At 39.6% G+C, this 16,046-nt stretch overlaps 1 protein-coding gene across 1 annotated transcript in view; it reads right to left on the bottom strand.

Moving 5' to 3' along the window:
• cspg5a (chondroitin sulfate proteoglycan 5a) overlaps positions 1-16,046 on the bottom strand; it is a 94,164-nt gene that overhangs the window by 30,037 nt on the left and 48,081 nt on the right. Inside the window, exon 3 of the mRNA XM_020935790.2 lies at positions 860-1,048. Within this exon, the coding sequence (XP_020791449.1) occupies positions 860-1,048 (189 nt within the window). The remainder of the gene's footprint in view (positions 1-859; positions 1,049-16,046) is intronic.

Below are 16,046 nucleotides of genomic sequence, written 5' to 3'. Positions count from 1 at the left end.
GACAAATGCTGCCTATGTATGTACACAAATTCAGTCGATGTGGTTTATATTCAGGTGTGCTCAATAGTCTGGAAATTACGGTACAATAACCAGGCCAATGCTGTAAGCTCTATATAGAGGACTTCAGAACCTCAAGATTTTCCTCCCTGAGCTGTAAAGGCTGCTCTAACCCTGATTCATGTTTGGCTGCAGGTCCTGGGGTTTAGGTATTGACCGTTCAGATCCGAGAGTGTTCCTAATGCCTTAATATACTTACATTGGACTTTACAGGCTCATCGAAGCGTCTCAAAGTAGTAAGCTACTACTTTAGCCATGGCTGTCCTGGGGCAGACTGATGGAAGATAAGCTGCCAGTCTGTGCCATTGGCCCCTCTGACCAGTCACCTTTCTGGGTATGAAAGCGGTGAGTGTGTGAGTGCTGGGAAGACCACTAGAGATGGGACAAGATCTAGTACCACAAGATCTTGCGAAACGAAAATATGATTGTGTACAAATGCCGAAAATGATCTTGTGTGAGATTTTTTCCTATGTTTTTTTGTTTGTTTGTTTTACTTTTGGATTGGATAAAAAGTTAAGTACTGGTGAGATACATTTTTTGAGAAGCTGTAGTCATAAAAAGAAATGCTACAGCAAAATTATTAAATGAAGCAAAATAAAAAAAAACGGTAAGAAGAGAATTGGGAAGTGGATTGCACAATAGTAAATAAAGTCACAATCTTGTCCTGTCTTCGTAGATCCAGTCTCGTGTCTCATCTAACCACTGACTCACTGTCTCCCCACAATGAATAAAACATCAGAATTAAAATGATTTCATACTGATGATTTTCGAGCCTGATTGAAGCAGTATCTGTGAGTCTGACCTGCGTCTCCGGAGCTTGTTGTTCTCGGTCTTGAGCAGGTGCAGTCTTTTGGCGAAGCACACGATGATCATGAAGAGCAGCAGCAGCACCACAGCGGAGGCCCCCACAGCCAAACACAGCACCTGGAACTCAGTGACCACAGACTCACAGCGCGCTCCTTTGTTCCACATGTAGTCCTGGATGTTACACCTGCAACACAGCACAAGACAGAGGAGGTCAGGACCAGGTTTTATGAATTTATTGAGGGTAAAATGTAAAAAAGTACATATGACAGGTTTTTGTATGTTTATAATTATGACTTGGTTTGGTGCATTTGTATCTGTTACCCTTGTCCAACTAGAAAATAAAATTATACATGTCACCCTCCACCAAAAAATAAAAAACTTTAAAAAAAACTTGAAAACACTGCATTTTAGTGAGACACCTGGCTTTAATCAAGGCAGTTTTATGTGATGTCATGTAGTACTTGAAACTACAATGGCCACTGGAGGCAGCACTCACTAAGTTTTTTAAAAAAGAAGCTGTAAATCTACCTACACAGCAAAACCATGGAGTGTTAAAATTGATTGACTTTCACAGAATCAGTTTGAACATTTTCTCAGAGTTTATATGAGTCCAATCTGTTCTAGAGTTAATTTAACATTTTGGAAATGTTAATTAACTAACACTGGACCAAAGTTCCAGTTTAACCCTGAAATCAAGAGTTATATTAACATTTTCAGAGTAAACATATAACACTTTGTAGGGTTATCCTGATTTGACTAAACAACACACAGAGGTGTTTTATTTTTACACTTTATTTTAGTTAATTTAAGATGAAATTCTGTACAAAATTGGTTCAAACTGGTCTTCTCTGGTGGGAGTTTGAAGCGGTGGGTGGGAGGTGCCAAATTAACACTAAAGGCCTGTTTACACGAGAACGCTTGAAGGTGAAAATGACAAAATATTTTATCGGAAGTGCCTTTTGTTTAGACGGTGACTGAGTTTTAGGGGCTTAAAAACGCAAAAATCTGAACCCACCCTCCAGAGTGGAAAAGTTGAACATGCTCCGCCGTAGTGTTTCCATCTACACTGCCCAAGACGCAAAACTCTGGACAGATCTGCTCACGTCGCGTACATGTTTATGTCACATACATACAGTACACAGAAACCTGGCATGCATACCCAATCCAATTCCACACACTTTTGCATCACCGTATACACGCAGATTTCCTCACGAAAACGCTTGTCTAAACACGGAATAAAAAGTGAAGATAAGACATCACTTTTGCGTCTTCTCTTCAGACCGTCATCATATAAACGCAGCCAAAGGGAAGTTGAATCAACACTAAGGGAAGTTGAATTAACTTCAAACATATCAACTCTGGCAAATAACCCCAACTCAAACCCTCATTTAACTTTCAAATAGATAAAATAACACTTTTTGTATGAAAAACAACTCTGAAATATTTACCCTGAAATTTTAACCCTCCAGTTTTTGTTGCGTATGTTGCACTAAAATTGACTAAAAAGGTCTAGGAGCAGACAGTACTCTTAAAACACCATATACACAATTCATCAGCATAAAAGTTGACACAGGGTTGGTTTAGTTCCACTTTAACAAAAACATTGCATTAAAAAATCTTAGGAAAACAAAAATGTGGCTGTGTGCTATAAATATTCCAGTCATGCTCTTGGAAAAGAACAAGGCTCAAAACTTAGACAAAACGAAATCCAGGCACTCCACAAACATAAAAGCTGCACAAGGAGAAGTAAAGTTAAAAGACCTTTATTTTATTATTATTATGTTTTGACCATAACCCTCGTCTTCATCAGGGCTTAGTAAGAATCATAAAAATTGACCCATGATCATAAAAAAGACAAAAACATCTTCTGCCAAACAGTCACATCACAATTTTATTTGATACTATTTATTTTTATTGGCCACCACCACAAAGGACATACAGGCCGTGTCTCATTTCTCTTTCCTCACTTCCTTCTGCCTTGATTCCTCTCCTTGATCCTCCATTTTTCAGCTGTCAATCAAATTAAAGGGTGTCCCAAAGAAAACCACAGATGGAATAAACCTGAGGGAGGCTTCAGGAGCAGACATCAGATAAAAAAATCAAACTTTATCGGTCTCAGTGAGGAGTTTATATTCTTTCTCCTCGCTGTGTCTCCTCTGTGGGCGGGACTTCCTCACCCATTTTCTGCAGAATCAAGGAGAAGGAAGCGAGGAAAGAGAAAAGAGACGCAGCCAGACTTCAGAAACATTGAGTGACTCCTCCTTTACGGTCCACTTCCTCTGTATCTCCATCAGCGGTCACATCAGTGCGTTCATGTGTGAGCGTGGCCGCAGACACATGTGACACATCTGAGCCCCGGCCACACTACGGCGTCTGCCCAGGGCCAAAAACCTCTCGCACAGATGGGCTTTGTCTACACACTCGCGGCGGTTTCTTATGGCACCATCGATCTCGGGTTTAACCAGACTGTACTGCTGCCATGGCAACGCGCACTCACTCCACACACCACGGGGAGAAATGAAACTTTTTCGATGCAGCAAATACGTCATCGGAATATTTTAGAATCGGGTAAATAAACTGGTTTATTTTCGTTGTTCCCTCATCAAAACATTACCAAGTTGTCTTTTATCTTTGGCTCTGGTTTGGACCTCGTTTGGACCTGCTTCAGATCTGGCTGAGACCTACTCTAAAGAAATACTTTAAAGGTTCTATATTATGCAAAATTGACTCTCGTGAGCTTTAATCCATGTTAGAATGTTGTTACCTCATCAGAAACATACCTGAAGTTGTTTTGTTTCATTCACAAATTTCCTTTATCATTACTGTCTGCATGTCCAAACCTCAAAATGCTCAGTTCCACCTTGTGATGTCATGTAATAATAGTTTTCAAGTGGACACCTACCTTTTATGTTTAGTTCAGTAAAGACAGATTGGCAATTCCAGGGGTGAAATGCAAATACAAATTATTCTAGTGAAGGTGTGTGGCGTTTAAAAACACATTGGAGCACTGTCTGTATTACTACATGACATCACAAGGTTGGGACAGTTTGAAAGGGTTTGTGTGTTAAATGTGTGAATGAAACAAAACACAACTCCAGACATGTTTGTACTGTATCTCGAGAAAATATACCATATTTTTCGGACTGTAAGTCGCACTTTTTTCATGGTTTGTGTGTTTCTTGTGACTTCTACTCCAGTCCGACTTATACATTAAAAGTTTCACACTGACAGCTGTGAGAGGCTCTAGGCTTGTGTGTCAGTGTCTGCTGCTTCTATTACTCCTGTACCACTGTCACTCCACTCTACTGTGCATGTCTCCTGCAGAAAGAGCCTCTGTCCTGTCTTGTATCATGTCAGTCGATCGCACAATTACTTCTGTACCACTGAAAATTTTTAATTTAGAAGAGGAAGCGGCGCTCTGTTTACCTCTGGAGGTCGTGGAGTTGTTCGGAAGTGACACCGAGAATGGAGAATTGAATGGATTTAGTGATTTGGAGTGAGATGGAGAGTTTGGTAAACTTGTTTTGTTCTGTTGTTTATTTTATATTTATCTGCAGAACTGTTCATATGTGAGGTTAACAGTCTGTTGTTCTCTCTTCTATTGTTATTACTATATTGTGACGTTCAAGACGAAATTTCAATTTCTAGTCTCTGATTTTATAAAATCAATTTCCCCCAAAAAGTGCAACTTATAGTCTGAAAAATACAGTAGATGCATGAAGTTAGTGTCTGTCATGTTACGTTCTTAAAGAGGCACTATGGAATTTTTCTGGTGGTGGGAGTTGGAGCGATCTGATCTGAAACAAAACACAACTCCAGGTATGTTTTTGATGAGGTAACAACATTATAACATGACCTAAAGGTGCACTGTGTAACTTTTTGATTGAGGGTTTGTCACCTTCTTGTTTCTAGGTGTTACGTGCTGGCGCCCCTTTGCACATCCCATTGCGTGTATTAATTGTGTCTGTTTTGGGGCGTGGTTGGTTCGCATATAAATAGGCCCAAAATATGTTACGACTCGGGTGGGTCAAACATATTAATGAGGACACAGGAGGCGAAAAGGTTACAAAAGTAAAAGATGTTTTTATTTTTAAGTTAATTTTAATTTACTTTAAAAACGCTAAAACACCTCCCGTGCCCAAAAAACAAAGTAACAAATGAAAGGTGGACCTGGTGAGCCGACCAAACAGAACAAAAGGGTGCGACACCGGGCCAACCCTATACAGGGCCGTAGGAGCCGGTGCCAGCACCCGTAACTAACGACAAAAAAAACCCAACAACCTAAACTCAACGGAAAAGCGAAAACAGGACAGCCGGTCCCACCAGGTCAAACAAAAGGCTAACGGCTAACAAAAGCTACCAAAACGATGAAGCAGGGGAGCCAGCAGGGCGTCTCCCAGCGCAAGGCGTGCGCGCTCCGGTACCTGCGGCGGCGGACGAGGAGGAGAGAGCGAGAGAGAGCGACGGGCTCGCGCATTTGAGGCCTCCTGCCGGAAATGAGTACAAAAAAACTACAAAAACATAATTAACTTATAAGAACAAAACTAGGCAGAAATGCTACAAAAAATATAAACAATAAAAAGAAAGCAGGGAAAACCAAAAAGTGCCCAAATGTAACACCCCCACCCAGAGTCACTGAATTAAAAAAAAGACACTAGGTCATTTCTATGTCATTGCTCTGCTTGGAATGTTCCACAGTATGACATTAAACAGTTCTACCTTACATTCATTCAATTGCAGGTGGTTTTATAGCTCAAAAATACCTAGAGAAACAGGCATTCTGACTGTGACCGGGGGTCGCCTCTCCACAGATCTGACCTGTAACTTGGTTTGGTTCGGTCTGCTTGAAGATAGAAAGGTTTAGTGTCGTACTGTGAAACATTTCAGACAAATCAATAACACGTCCACGGAGAAAAGCATTTGAAGGACTCTCCACCAGAAAAGTTACACAATGCACCTTGTAGCCCTGCACACAGAGCCACGGTTTATGTAAGTCACCCTTAGTATAAAGAGGAGGATGCTGAGAGGAGAGGGGTCGTCATGGCAACGGCAGCGGCAGATGTCATTCCATCACGCACACCTCTCTCTCTCGCTCTCTTTCTCTGTGTCTTTTCTTCACTTGGGATTAGCCCCTCCCTCCTCTGCTCTGTTCTTCTTCTCGTCTCGTTGGCCCCTCCCCCTCCTCGCCTCCAGCTGAATCACGCCGGCGCTTTCGTTTCATATCTACACAAAATAGTGCAACGGCGCTACAGAGGCATTCACACGTCTCTTCTTTTCTGCATCTCTGCTCTTCGTGCGTTTTACTTTTGTACATTTTGTCCCGTGCATCAGATCTTAAAGAACCCATATTACACTATTTTCCGATCTATTTTATAATAATGTTTCAGACCTGGAGTTGTGTTTTGTTTCTTTCACACGTTTAACACAGAAAACCTGCGAAGTTAGGCTTGAGGTCTTCTCTCAAGCTGTGTTTTTAAACTCCATACACCAGAGGTTTCCAAACTGTAGCTCGGGAACGTCCAAGTAGCTCGCCAAGGGATTTCTGAATTATACATATTTCGCTGAATAACTCAAATTTGACTGATTAAATGCCTATTTTAATAGGTGACATTTAATAGATGTCATATTTGTTAGCCTGATTCACCGGCCGATTTAACTTCGTGGAAACCGTCTGACCTCGCAGCATTAGAATTCGTTCGCTCGACGGTACGCGGGTACTTTTTTTATTTAACATATCGCTGCTATTTGGTCGTGACGTATGCAGTGCGCCAAATCCTGTAGGAAGAAGAGCAATAACGTCTTTTACCTTGATAAAATTCACCAAACATTCTCTTTGTTTCGGCTTTAAATTCTTGATCTTGGGAATCGTTGACACCACTGAATATATGGCTCTTCTCTGATTGGCTGGTGCCCGAACTCACACTTCTGGGGTTTTTGCGAACTGTCTAGTGTATTCTGATTCCTGACAGTGTCACTGGAGACAAATGAAATTGAGTGGAGGCACTAGGGGGTGTCAGCCTGACTATAATTTGTGCACTAATAACTGGATAATGGGTTATGTTTTATAAGCATCTAACTCAGACCTGGGCTTTGTACAGCTCCAGGGCCCTTTGATTGACTCTGACCGTCCCATGTAAGCTTATCTGGAATTAAAAAATAAACACGTTTTATCATTTTACTTGGACTAAAGCTGCATTGCTTTTATTTTAGAGGTGTTTTAAATGACATTTTTTGTAAGGCAACCTCACTTTTTCATTGCTTAGTCATAACATAAACTCTTACCAGTCTGAGCAGCTCATCAAAACAATGCTATTTACTGCTTTTTATAAAGAAATACAATTAATATCATGCTGAATTGACTTGTGCATTTTGGCCCGGCCCTCCACAATATTTTCTGTTTCTCATGTAGCGTCATGGAAAAAATAATTGCCCACGCCTGATCTAAATGCACCTCATCTACCACTTGCCATGGCTCTTATATTTACTCAATTTCTAGTGACTGCTAAAATGAGTAGCTCTCTGGCATTTTCATTTTACAAAAAGCAGCTCACAAGAAGAAAAAGTTTGGAGACCCCTGCCATAGACCTTCAATAGAATCATTTGGATACTTTCAGCTGTGGAATTGCCAATCTCTACTGAACTGAAGGTAAAAGGAGCTTCATGACATCACAAGGTGGAACAGAGCATTTTGAGCTTTGGAGATGTAGACAGACTAATAATGATAAAAGGATGCAACACATATGAACAAAACAAAACACAACTCCTGGTATGTTTTTGAGGAGGTAACAGCATTATAACATGGCTAAAAGTTCACAAGAGTCATTTACTTTTAATCTGCCTAATGAAGATGCTGTTGACAAGTACTTCTCCGTTTTATTTATTTTATTTTGATTTATTTTAAATCCAACAGTAGAGTGACCAGATGTTCTTGTTTACCCTGGACATTTCCCGGTTTTGAGCCTTGTGTCCTCTGTCCCAGCAGATTTATCTAAAACCAGGGATTTGTCCCAGTATTATACAAAAAATGTCCCAGGTGTCACCTATTTTTGACCAATTTTATCCCTGCTAATAGTACAGAGAAGCATACAGTGTCATTTTTAGGTAAAATACAGAAAAAATGCATAAAAATGACCAAAAAGCTAAGAAAATGTGTCTATACCAGAGGTCGGCAACCTTAAATACTTTGGAGCCATTTGGAGCATTTCCCACAGAACAGAAAAACACCCAGAGCCACAAAACCCTTTTGACTCTAAAATGAGGATAACACTGCATATCTTTTTTTTTTTTTTTTTTTTTTTTTACCTGTATGCTCTATTTAAAAGACTATAGTGTGCTGCATTTATGAAATTAATGAAATGCTACAGAGAATATTTGTCCATTCATATATATACAGTCTATGACCTGCAGATTTATACTTTCTGAAAAGTTTCACATGAACCATCTCCAACGCGACAGAAGCACAGAACAGACTCCACATCAGCAGCACGTCCTCTGTCACAGAAAGAACACTCTTAGGTTACGTTCAGACGGCAGGGCTTAACGCTCAATTCCGATTTTTTTTGTGAAATCCAATGTTTTTCTTTCCAATTTTCATTCATTTCCAATTAAATGCGACTTGTATGTGATCCCCTGTGTGAATGTTAAACGGCCCGAAAGTGTCCCGCGTGTGCACTGGAGGACACGATGACAACTGATCAACTGCAGCGAGCGTGCTCTGTGTTTACGGAAGTTGTCCAAACATGGACGCGAGCATTGAGCACCTGGAGATTTATAAAGTTCCTCTCGTACTGGAGCCAGAAAAAGGAACAACTTACTTGTTTTAAAGAAGAGATTGAGGAGGAGAAGGACGAGGTTTTTGGCCGTGGTGTTTTGTGGGACAGTGGCAGCGACGTCCGTTGAAAGGAACGTGTGGATGTAGAGACGTAGCCAAGAGTGGTGAGTGGCAATGTGCTTCACTTCAGTGACACGGAGTTCATTAACAATTTTCGCCTACTTCAGAGCAGAATAGTCACGTTTGTGGCTTGTTGATAACATGTAGGTGGATGAATGCGCTTTGGCCGTTCAGACTGAAGTCACATGTCAAAAGATCAGATATGTATCGGTTTCAGGAGCACATATCCAAGTGTCCTGGGTCGCGTTTGAAAAAATCGGATCTGTGTCGTTCAGTCATGAAAAGATCAGATACAGGTCATATAGAAGCCAAAAAATCGGATTTGGGTCACTTCAGGCTGCAGTCTGAACGTAGCCATATTCTACTGAGTCGTGTCCTTTAGTCTGACACAAGCTGAACCACATCAGCGACAAAAAGCGCACTTAAAGTTTATGCAAATTAGACATGTGGTTTTAAGTTTTGTTTCTGTAAAATGTAAACAAATGTGCGCAAAGCTTCATTAAACACATTGTTATTCAATGTCTATTTGAGTCCTCCAGTAGGAAATAAAAATACAAACTTAAATTATTTACCTGCAGTGAACCAAAACTGCTGCTTCTGTGTTCCAGCATCATTTTATCATGTGTAAGCCAGTCTCATCAGTCGTGAAGCAAATTAATCTGTCCACATAGCATGAAACGTTCTTAAAGTTTTCTTCAGAAACTTTTTCTTAACGTGCATTTTTTTCCATCATTTACCTACCAGGGGTCGAAAAGCTCAATAAATGATGCGGCTGGCGTAGGACCTCGTAAATCCAGGTTGCCAGATTTGTGCCAGGTGTCGCACATTAGTGGCTTTCATGCATGTTTTGAGCGGCCAAAAAATGAAAAACATTTTATTTGAATGCTACAAAAATATCATTATCTACAAATTTAGAATAACATTTAAAAACGAATAAACTAAAATAAAAATATATTGTAATTAAATACTCATTATTTATTTTCCAAAGTCACAGGGAGTCACAATAGAAAGATGAAAGAGACTCACATTAGTGCCGAGTGCATAACAATTTTCTTTAATTACGCACTCATTTCAACCCAAACCGAGGATGTCCCAGTTATTTTGAAAATCTGTTCCCCCTATCCAACAGAGCTATTTTACAGTGCTTCACCACACCCCCATTTTAACTGAACATTTCTTTAGGGACCCCTTTAACCCAATTAAATATGTGTGAGTTTTATTTGGCTCCTCTTTATTTGTGTATACACCTTTGTTCTCTCTGCGCAGTCAATACTTACCAGATTAGTCTACCCTAGTGGGACCATTCGGGTTTATACAGACCGATAAACATGTCACATTGAGCCAGCAGGGGGTCGCCGTGGTGCAGATGTGCTAAGGCTAATAAGACCTCCTGCTGGTGAGAAGAGGTCAGCGCGGGTCAAGGCCAATTAAAGCCACTGTACCTGATTTTCACCTCCTTAAAAACATGAAAAACAGAGCGAGTTCATTTCAAACGGTTTTCGCAACTATCAGAGACCTGTGCGGAGTTTTGCCCGTGACGGTCAATGTAACAACAAATCGCATGCTAACACACATTTCCTGATTTTTGGGCAATAAAAACAGGTGGAAAACACTTGCTAAAAAATTATCTGGTTTGATGCACCTCGTGGTAGAGGTAGTAGTAGAAGACATAGAAGTAGTGGTAGCAGTAGTAATTTTGTTGTAGCAGCTGCAGCAGTAGTTATAGTAATAGTAGCAGGTGCAATAGTAGTACTGGTAGTAGTAGCCGATGCGGTAGAGCAGGGGTGTCAAACTCTAATTCACAGAGGGCCGAAATTAAAAACTGGGACTAAGTCGTGGGCCAAACTAAATATTTATTGAAAAATTTCAACAACATCTGCATATTTTCTCTTAGTTTGAGATATATAATGTTAAACCTTTTCTTATTAAAATACATGTTTAATAATAGTTTTGCTTAAAAATTGAATCCAGAACAAGCAAAATATAAAATAATAACAAAATTTTAAATAAATAATGTCTCTAGTCTATCTGTTGCCGAGGGGCAGCTCTTATACATATCTGAAATGATCTTGTGGGCCAAATATACTTATATCATGGGACAAATTTGGCCCCCAGGCCTGAGTTTGACATATCTGCGGTAGAGATTTTTGTTTAGCAGCTGAAGAAGTAATAGTAGTTCTAGTAGTAGCAATAGTACTAGTAGTAGCATATGAAGTAGTAGTATTTGTAGCAGCAGCAGCAACAGCAGCAGCAGCAGCAGCAGTAGTAGTAGTAGTATTTTTGTTGTAGCAATTGTAGTAGTAATTGTAGCAGCTGCACTACTACAGTAGTAGTAGTTTTTGTTGTAGCAGCTGCAGCAGTAGTAATAGTAGTAATATTTTTAGTAGTAGTAGCAGATGAAGTAGTAATAGTAGTTTTAGTAGCAGCAATAGTGTTAGTAGTAGCTGATGCAATAGTAGTATTTGTAGCAGCTGAACTACTACAGTAGTACTAGTTTTTGTTGTAGGAGCTGCAGCAGTACTAATAGTAGTAATATTTTTAGTAGTTAGTAGTAGTTTAGTAGTAGCAGATGCAATAATAGTAGTTATTGCAGGTAGTAGTACTGTTAGTAGTAGTAGTAGTAGTAGTAGTTGTTGTCGCAGCTGTAGTAGTAGTAGTAGCAGTAGTAGTAAAAAATAATCCATTGATTCAAATGAGAACTTCACCAATCCAAGTCTGGAGTTACAGTACAGGACTGGACAGGGAATGAATATTTAGCATTTTCTCTATATGTTTAGGTTTAATTAGTTGCAGAAATAAAGAGACAGCAAAGGTTAAAATACAAAAATGCTGCTCTAGTCCGTCAGTGCAGAGGCCAGAAAAACTGTATTAATAAACATGATGCAGAGAGAGGGGAGAGAAAGTGCTGACAGTGCATTCTACAGAGAGGTACTTTCAGTTCACTTTTTGACTGTTTTGATTTTTCAGAATTACACTGGAACAACTGCAGGCTACATGCTGTAAAGGCGCACTGTGTAACATTTCCGGTGGAGTGCTCGGCTCTACAGAGATATTGTTGCTTTTCTTAAAATGTTCTACAGATGGGCTTTAAATGTAGCTCCATATATCTCCATGGAGACAAGGAGGTGACGCCATCAGGCCAAGTTACAGGTCATATCTGTGGAGAGGTCACAGAGAGAACATGCAAACTCCACACAGGGCTCAAGAATCAAACACAGGACCTTCTTGTGGTGATGAGAAAATGCTACTACTCCGCGTGTATGTAATTATGTGTAAACAACATAAAAAATACATGCTGAATAAAATATCATTAGATAGACAGATATAATTTCCTGTTTTCGCTGTTGTAACTTAAGTTGTAATAGTAGTAGTACTAGTAGTAGTAGTAGTAGTAGTAGAAGTAGTTCTAGTAGTGGCTGTAACAACAATAGTAGCAGATGTTATAGTAGTAGTAGTAGTTGTAAATTTTTTGTTGTAGAAGCTGCAGCAGTAGTACCGTATAGCAATTGTAGCTGCTGTAGTAACTGAAATTGTAGTAGTAGTAGTAGTAGTAGTAATAGTGGTGGTAGTAGTAGTAGTTTTTGTTGAAGCATCTTAAGTAGTAGTAGTAGCAGTAGTAGTAGTAGTTTTTGTTGAAGCATCTTTAGTAGTAGTAGTAGTAGTAGTAGTAGTAATAGTGGTGGTAGTAGTAGTAGTTTTTGTTGAAGCATCTTAAGTAGTAGTAGTAGCAGTAGTAGTAGTAGTTTTTGTTGAAGCATCTTTAGTAGTAGTAGTAGTAGTAGTAGTAGTAATAGTAGTAGTAGTTTTTGTTGAAACATCTTAAGTAGTAGTAGTAGTAGTAGTAGTAGTAGTAGTAGTAGTAGTAGTAGTAGTAGTAGTAGTAGTAGTAGTAGTTTTTGTTGAAACATCTTAAGTAGTAGTAGTAGTAGTAGTAGTAGTAGTAGTTTTTGTTGAAGCATCTTAGTAGTAGTAGTAGTAGTAGTAGTAGTAGTAGTAGTTTTTGTTGAAGCATCTTTAGTAGTAGTAGTAGTAGTAGTAGTAGTAGTAGTAGTAGTAGTAGTTTTTGTTGAAACATCTTAAGTAGTAGTAGTAGTAGTAGTAGTAGTAGTAGTAGTAGTAGTAGTAGTAGTAGTTTTTGTTGAAGCATCTTAAGTAGTAGTAGCAGTAGTAGTAATAGTAGTAGTAGTTTTTTTGTTGTAGTAGTAGTAGTAGTAGTAGTAGTAGTAGTAGTTAGTAGTTTGTGAAGCATCTTAGTAGTAGTAGTAGTAGTAGTAGTAGTAGTAGTAGTAGTAGTAGTAGTTTTTGTTGAAGCATCTTAAGTAGTAGTAGTAGTAGTAGTAGTAGTAGTAGTAGTAGTAGTAGTAGTAGTAGTTTTTGTTGAAGCATCTTAAGTAGTAGTAGTAGTAGAAGTAGTTCTAGTAGTGTTATTTCAAGCAGCTGCAGCAGAAGCAGTACTAGCAGTAGTAATAGTAGTGGTAGGAGTAGAACTAGTATTTTAAGCAGCTGCAGCAGAAGTAGTAGTAGCAGTAATAGCAGTAGTAATAGCAGCAGCAGTATTCTTACATTGAGTACAGGCCTGTTGAAGTAGAGTTGGCCAAGGACATGTAAGGTGTAAGGTTTCTCCAGGTCCAGGTTTCTGTCATTCCAATTTAAAGATGCATTGTGTAACTTTTCTGGTGGAGATGTTATTGGTTTGTCTGGAATGTTCCACAGTATGGCATTAAACTTTCCTATCTTCATGGAGACCAAACCAGACCAAGTTACATTTCAGATGTGTGGCGAGGCGACCCCGCTTAGAGTCAGAATGTCTGTTTTTCTAGGTATTTTTGAGCTATAAAACCACCTGTAATTGAATAAATGTAAGGCAGAGCTATTTAAAGTCATACTGTGGAACATTCCAGGCAGAGCAATGACATATCCCGTGTTTGTATGTACTGTGTGTAACCTCTGAATCAGTAGAACAATGCAGGATGTTGCTCAGAGCATGTATTGACATGTGTACTCTGACCATAATGTGTTCAGATAAAGCCTGTCCCCAGAGACCGCTCACAAAACCATCATCTCAACAGCCAACAATTACTCCAGCGCAGATGAGACCGCCGCACACCTCCACCAATCAGATGAGACCAGAGCAGCCACCCGGCCAATCGGAAGTAACCACTGCAGAAAATGGCCAATCAGAAGTGAGTGCAGTTGACAGTAGCCATTCACATGTGACGATAGAATCCAGTAGTCAGTCACATGTGACTACAGGAGCCAGCAGCCAATCACAAATGACCACTGTTTGCATCGACCAATCAGATGTGACCACAGAACCCAATAGCCAATCAGAAGTGACCATTGTTTACATCAAAAAATCTGACATAATCACAGCAGCCCCAGAAGCCAGTGTCCAATCAGAAGAGACCACTGTTTGCATCCACCAATCAGATGTGACCATTGTTTATGATAGCCAATCAAATGTGTCTACAGAGGCAAACGGCCAATCAAAAGTGACCACTGTTTATACTAGCCAATCAAATGTGTCTACAGAGGCCAGTAGCAAATTACAAATGACCACTGTTTGCATCCACCAATTAGATGTGACCAAAGCACCCAATAGCCAATCAGAAGTAACTACTGTTTACATTAACCAATCAGACGTAATCACAGCAGTCCAAGATTTAGCAGCCAATCAGACGTAATCAGTGGTTGCATCCACCAATCAGATGTGACTACAGAGGCTTGCGGCCAATTAGAAGTGACCACTGTTTATGCTGGCCAATCAGATGTGACTACCGCACCCAACCAGCCAGAAGTGACCACCATTTGCATCCATCAATCAGACGTAACCACAGCAATCCCATAAGCCAGTGGCCAATCAGAAGTGACCACTGTTTATATAAACCAATCAGGTGCGACTACAGAAACTGACTGGCCAGTAAGAAGTGGTCAAATGTGACTATAGCAGCCACCAGCCAATCACAAATGACCACTGTTTGTATCCACCAATCAGATGCGACCACAGCAACCTATAGCCAATCAGAAGTGATCACTGTTTACATTAACCAATCAGATGTGACTACAGACACCAGCAGCCAATCAGAACCACCATTTGTATCCACCAATCAGACCAAGCAAGCAAGAAGTCAGTGACCAACCAGAAGTGACCACTGTTTACATAAACCAATCAGGTGAGACTACAGAAACTGACCGGCCAATAAGAAGGGGCCAAAGTTAGCATCGACCAATCAGGTGTAACTGCTGCAGCCCTAGAATCCAGTGGCCAATCGGAAGTGACCACTGTTTACATCGGCCAATAAGACACTCATTTATCTGATAAGGCAACACCAAATTAGGACGTTCCAAAACACTGGCCAATCAGATGTGACCAGACAAGCCAACAGCCAATCAGATATGAACAGAGCAGGTAATGACCAATCAAATGTATAACCACTGCAGCTATCAGCCAATCTGATGAGACTACAAGAACCGGTAACCAATCCAATCTGGACATAACAATACACTGTCCAATCATACGGAACCAGGTACCAGCCAATCAAAATTTACCCGGTAGCTATGGACCCATCAAATGTATTACGCATCTATCAGCCAATCAGAGACAACCATGCATTAAATTAGAAGCAGCTACCAGCCAATCAGATTTTACAGTTTTAATTATTCTTTTGATTTGGACCAATCAATTTCAGTGTCACCTTCAGGTCATTGCAGCGGGCCCCAGCTGTGTGCATTGGATATTGGATTAGTTTTAGCTCGAAGCGTTAATGATTTGGGGGTTTTACAGACCGTAATATGCTGACAGTTCGCATTTTAATAGAAAGCAAAAAGGAAACTGGAGGGTGCTATTGAACATTCAAATTAAATTCAGTTGTAAAAAGAACACCATTTTCTGGAAGCTGATGTTTTTGCTGCATCTTAAAGGTCCTAGCAGTGGTCATTCTGATATAATGTAGCTTTTCTATTTATTTATTTATTTTATTTTATTTTATTATTATTTTGTAGTATATCATTTGATTAAAAAGTACTCTTGCAATTAATTTTACAATTCCTGATTAGTAGTTTCCCCAAATTATTTTTTTAACTCTTACTTGAGTAATATATTTGACCATTACTTTGTACTTCTACTTGAGTAATATTTTGAAGTAACAATACTCCATATCCTGCTTGTTTCTATGGATATGTCATTACTCTGTCTGGAATGTTCCACAGTATGGCATTAAACAGCTCTACTTAACATATATTTACTTTACATATATTTAATTACAACATAATTGACATAAATACATATTCC

This window comes from Boleophthalmus pectinirostris, unplaced genomic scaffold, assembly GCF_026225935.1.
Source record: "Boleophthalmus pectinirostris isolate CB_2022bp ecotype Guang Dong unplaced genomic scaffold, ASM2622593v1 HiC_scaffold_6, whole genome shotgun sequence".
NCBI classification, from domain to species: domain Eukaryota; kingdom Metazoa; phylum Chordata; class Actinopteri; order Gobiiformes; family Gobiidae; genus Boleophthalmus; species Boleophthalmus pectinirostris.
The sequence above is the reverse complement of the archived record's forward strand: the minus strand, read 5'-3'. Positions and strand labels throughout refer to the sequence as shown.